The 5,772-nt window shown below is 40.1% G+C and overlaps 1 protein-coding gene across 1 annotated transcript; it reads left to right on the top strand.

The window, feature by feature from the left end:
• The first annotated feature begins 569 nt into the window (after nt 1-569).
• LOC108705144 (olfactory receptor 142-like) lies at nt 570-1,544 on the top strand. The gene has a single exon (XM_041581340.1). It carries the CDS (start codon nt 570-572, stop codon nt 1,542-1,544), a length of 975 nt encoding a protein of 324 aa, XP_041437274.1.
• The last annotated feature ends 4,228 nt before the right edge of the window (nt 1,545-5,772 follow it).

Here is a 5,772-nt window from a genome sequence, read left to right on the forward strand (position 1 = left end):
ATAACATTCAAATAATGAGGCAAATTATTCCCTGAAGAGTAAAATAAACAAAAAACATCATAATGATACTAATCAATGCCGGTGATGGACTCCCATGGCATAACCATGGCTGGTATAAAAAGAGTCCTGCAGTGCCACATACATCAGCAGTAAGAACTGATTCCAGGGTGAGTAGGTGACCTTTGCAGATGGAATACACTTATTGTATTGTCTCCTTCCTTATCTTCTGGAAGGATAGCTGCTAACAGATCCCAGAGCAGGGCAGCTTTTTATTTGGGACACTACAAACTATTTGTGTGTGTGTGTGTGTGTCTCTGGTTTTATAAGTCTTCTTCACCATTATCAAGAGGTTATGGGGACTATTGTTAAATGATAAGTTTTGAGCACCCTGTTTGTTATATATGGATAAGCCTAAAAACTGTAAAGTAACAGTAAAACTGGTATCAACTCCGTAGAATCCAAGGTGTGTTAGAAATCTTATAAAGAAAAGGTTGACAGTGACAATTTCCATGCTTACAAGTGATAGATCTAAACTGATTTACATTGTTTTCTCCAACACAGACACAATTATGAAAAATTCTTCATATCTCAGCCCTTCTGTGATGACCCTTGGTTTTGGAGAATTGACCTCAATGAGATATATGTACTTGGCCTTGGTGGTATGGGGATACCTCTCAACTGTACTATCCAACGTCTCAGTCATTCTTGTGATCATCATACATAAGGAATTACAGGAGCCCATGTATATCTTCATATGTGCTTTGTGTTTCAATGGACTCTATGGCAGCCTTGCCTTCTACCCCAGTCTCTTCATAAATCTACTTCAGAAAGTCCAAACCATTTCCTACAGCAGCTGCATACTACAAGTGTTTGCCATTCATACCTATGGAGGGTGCGAGATGACCTTGCTGGCTGTCATGGCGTTGGATCGCTATGTTTGCATCTGTAATCCTCTGAGATATAACAGTATCATGTCTTCAGCCATGGTGTATAAACTCATTTTAGCTGCATGGTCCTACCCATTCATCCTTAACACTATACATATTATGCTTACAGTCAGGCTTCCGCTGTGCGACTCGGCAATTCTGAAGATCTACTGTGACAACTGGTCAGTGGTCAGACTCTCCTGCATAGATACCACCTTGAACAATACATTTGGCATGGTGGCTATAATTGCACTGTTGGTGGTGATGCCATCCCTCATCTTTATCTCCTACATAGCAATTCTGAGAGCATGTGTGAAGTCTTCAAAGGACTTCAGAGCCAAAGCCTTAAAGACCTGCGCCCCTCACCTCATTACTATTACAATCTTCATTGTTGGCGTGCTCTTTGAGCTATTCCTCTACCGTTTCACACCGACTGCCATACCTTATGCGCTGAGGGTCTTCATGTCAGTGCATTTTCTTGTGGCGCCACCACTTCTTAACCCTCTGATTTATGGTTTAAAATTAACGGAAATTAGGATCAAAATAATCCAGCAGGTAAAGGGACATTTCAGAGAAAATATTAAGGCAATAGATCATGAGAATTCCAGTGCAAAATAACAGCAAGGGCAGTGAACCTTTTAATATAATCTGTTCTCCAGAGGAAAGTCTTCTGAAATGTTTCACCACTTTCCATCTGTTACCAATATATAACATTTCAAGGATAAATACAGACTATTCCATATAAAAACCTGCCATCCCCTCAGTTGCACATAACCCCTGTTTGAAAGACCTAGAAATATGTCAGTTAAATGGGTCCTTAACCCACCTCCCCTATAGATGTAGGGTTGTCTATTTTTAATGATTCACTAAGCATGTTGAGGTTCTCATTGCAGGTTGAGGAGGTTCCATGATTTCAACAAACTGTCTGAGTTATACATTTGTTTCCACCCTCATTCTGCTGTATCATATCTTCCAAGACTGCCCTAAGAAGAAACTGGTAGAATATTTATTTATTTAAATATGGTAAGGGCCCTATGGAGTTTCTGTGGATACGTTAAAGGAGAAGGAAAGTTGTTTATCACTTGGGGTTGGCAAATGTTAGGCACCCCCAAGTGAATGTAGTTACTTACCTGAAACCCCTGGCCAGCATGCATGGTTCTTTGTAGAGCTTCCCTTTCTGTCTGCTTATAAGGCATTTTGGTTTGCTCTATAAAAGGCCGGGGTCCAAATAGCAGGATCAGTATAACTTAAGGCTAAAACAGGGATACTGGCTGGTCCATTCATTGGTCCATAAGCCTTTTGATTGCAATGGGAAACTGTAATTAGCAGTAGTGATATGGAGCACATGGTGATTAGGAAAAGTAAAGCCTTCTTTATTGAAAATCCTTAAAATCATCAGTACATCAGTACATTATGTGGATATGACTTCTACCCCACACTTGCGCGTTTCGTGGCGTCTCGCCATCCGAGGAAGTGGCGAGACGCCACGAAACGCGTCAAGTGTGGGGTAGAAGTCATATCCACATAATGTACTGATGTACTGATGATTTTAAGGATTTTCAATAAAGAAGGATTTTCTTTTCCTAATCACCATGTGCTCCATATCACTACTGCTAATTACATATCTAATACGTCTGGATCCGCGGACGTTTTTTATGTTGCCGCACAGGTGTTGTTATGGACCCGTGGGACAGAAGTGGGTGAGTGCAAGCAATTTGAGTTCCTACAATGGGATAGGATCAATGCTTAAAATAAACATAAAGCACCTTAAAATAGCCTTTGTTTCGAACACATGGCAAGACATAGTCTGAAGTCTGACATAGAAAGTAAGGTTGAAAAAAGACACACGTCCATCAAGTTACACCTTTTAAGTTTTTTTAACCTGCCTAACTGCCAGTTGATCCAGAGGAAGGCAAAAACCCTTAGCTGAAGCCTCACCAATTTGCCTCAGAGGGGGAAAAAAATCATTCCTGACTCCAAAATGGCAATGGGACCAGTCCCTGGATCAACTTATACTATGAGCTATCTCCCATAACCCTGTATTCCCTCACTTGCTAAACACCATCCAACCCCTTCTTATACCTATCTAATGTATCAGCCTGTACCACTGATTCAGGGAGACAATTCCACATCTTCACAGCTCTCACTGTCACTTCCCAATATTTAGCTGGAACCTCTTTTCCTCACGTGTCAGCAGTAAAGACCTACTGTTAAATAAAGCATTAGAGAGATTATTATATGATCCCCTTATATATTTATACATAGTTATATCACCAATTAAGCGCCTCTTCTCCAGCGTGAACATCCACAACTTGGCCAGTCTTTCCTCATAGCTAAGATTTTCGCTTTACCAGCTTAGTTGCCATTCTCTGTATCCTCTCTAATACAGTAATGTCCTGTTTGAGTGATGGAGACCAAAACTGTACGGCATATTCTAGATGGGGCCTTACCAGTGCTCTATACAGTGGGAGAATGAGCCCCTCCTCCTGTGACTCTCTGCCCCTTTTAATACAGCTCAAGACCTTATTTGCCCTTGATGCTGCTGACTGGCATTGCTTGCTACAGACAAGTTTATCATCTTCAAGGACTCCAAGCTCCGTCTCCATTATGGATTTGCCTAGTACAGTCCCATTAAGGGTATAAGTGACTTAGCTGCCCAGATTGCCAGTTAGTCAAGATCCTGTTGCAAGTGCCAAATCCTGGATGGAATTAATTGGGCTGGATAGTCATCTGCAAACACTGATACATTACTATCCATGTGCAAACGACTTCATTAAGCCCAACAGACCTTAGTTTAGAAAGCAGCCGTATGTATGAGAAAATCAGAAATAGGGGCTGGTCTAAAACTGAACTAAACTCTCTTAGAACCTGGGAGTGTATGCCATCAGGCCCTGGAGCTTTGTTTACATAAATTTTTATTAAAGCTTTATTGATCATATTCTGAGTCAACCACTGACTAGATTGAGCTGAGCAGCTGTAAAGTGAGCCTGGGAACTCAGACTCCTCTATTGTATACACTGAAGAAAAGAACTGATTACAACACCCTCCCCTAAGTCATTAATGAACAAGTTAAATAAAAGTGGACCTAATACTGAGCCCTGGGGGACCCGACTAAGAACCTTACTCCAAGTAGAGAATGTCCCATTAACAACCACCCTCTGTACCCGATCCTGTAGCCAGTTTCCTATCCACGTGCAAACGACTTCATTAAGCCCAACAGACCTTAGTTTAGAAAGCAGCCGTATGTGGGGCACAGTGTCAAACGCTTTGGCAAAATCGAAATAGATCACATCTACTGCCCCCCACTGTCCAGCATCTTACTTACCTCATCATAAAAATCAATCAAATTAGTCTGACATGACCTATCCTTCATAAAGCCATGCTGATTGCTGCTCATAATGCCATTCAATAGGACAACATTTTGAATGTGATCCCTTAACAAGCCTTAAATTATTTGCCCACCACAGATGTCAGATTTACTGGCCTATAATTGCCAGGCTGAGATCGTAATCCCTTTTTAAATATTGGAATGACATCAGCTTTACTCCAATCCATAGGTACCATACCAGATGAAAGCAATTCTGAGAAAATCAGAAATAGGGACTGGTCTAAAACTGAACTAAACTCTCTTAGAACCCGGGAGTGTATGCCATCAGGCCCTGGAGCTTTGTTTACATAAATTTTTATTAAAGCTTTATTCATCATATTCTGAGTCAACCACTGACTAGATTGAGCTGAGCAGCTGTAAAGTGAGCCTGGGAACTCAGACTCCTCTATTGTATACACTGAAGAAAATAACTGATTTAGCACATTTGCCTTTTCTGTATCTGTTACAACCACACTGGTACCATTATTTAATGGAGCAACACTCTAAACTTGCATCTTTTTACTATTAATATATTTAAAAAACTTTTTGGGGTTAGTCTTAGCCTCAGCCTCAATGCACTCTTCATTTCTTTTCTTTGCCTTCTGGATTGCTGTTTTACAACATTTATTATAGTGTTTATATTCATTAAATGCAGCTTCTTTCCCAACAGACTTGCAGTTTTTAAATGCCTTTCTCTTCTTTCCTATTCTTCTTCTTTACTTCTATATTAAGCCACATAGGATGATTCTCAGAGCTTCTACATTTACTCCTTAAGGAAATAAATTGAAAACAGTAATGATTTAATATAATTTTAATTGACAACCATTTCTGTATTTTTAGCTGAAAACTTAATGACCCAATCAATGCTCTGAAGGGCAGCCCTCAAGGCACTAAAATTAGCTTTTCTGAAATTCATGGTTTTTGTTGCCCCAGTGTATAATTGTTTTTTGCACCAGACAATAAATGATATAACATTATGGTCACTATTACCCAAGGGTTCAATGACATTTAATATAAGTTCTGGGTCATTAGAGATCACTAAATCCAGAATAGCATTTTTTCTGGTTGGCTCCTCAACAACCTGTGCCATAAAATTGTCATGTAACAGTTTATAAACTTGTTCCCATTAACTGATCTGGCAGTACTGTTGCTCCAGTCAATTTCTGGGTAATTAAAATCCCCCATTATCATTACTTTACCCAAACTAGCAGCCTTTTCTATTTGCATCAGGAGCTTCGCCTCCTGCTCCTCACTTACATTAGGGGGTCTATAGCATACGCCTACAATTAATTTGCTGGACTCTTTACAATTGGTGAAGAACTCCACCCATAAGACTTCTGCCCCCTCATTTTCTAACATAACCTCCTCCTTTATATAAGCTTTTAAATCCTGCCTAAGTCTCTAGGAAACAAAGTATAGCCACTGATATTAACTGCCCAGTCATGCGACTCATTCAGCCATGTTTTGGCCACACCAATC

The sequence above is a fragment of the Xenopus laevis genome, chromosome 2L (genome assembly GCF_017654675.1).
Source record: "Xenopus laevis strain J_2021 chromosome 2L, Xenopus_laevis_v10.1, whole genome shotgun sequence".
Classification (NCBI taxonomy): domain Eukaryota; kingdom Metazoa; phylum Chordata; class Amphibia; order Anura; family Pipidae; genus Xenopus; species Xenopus laevis.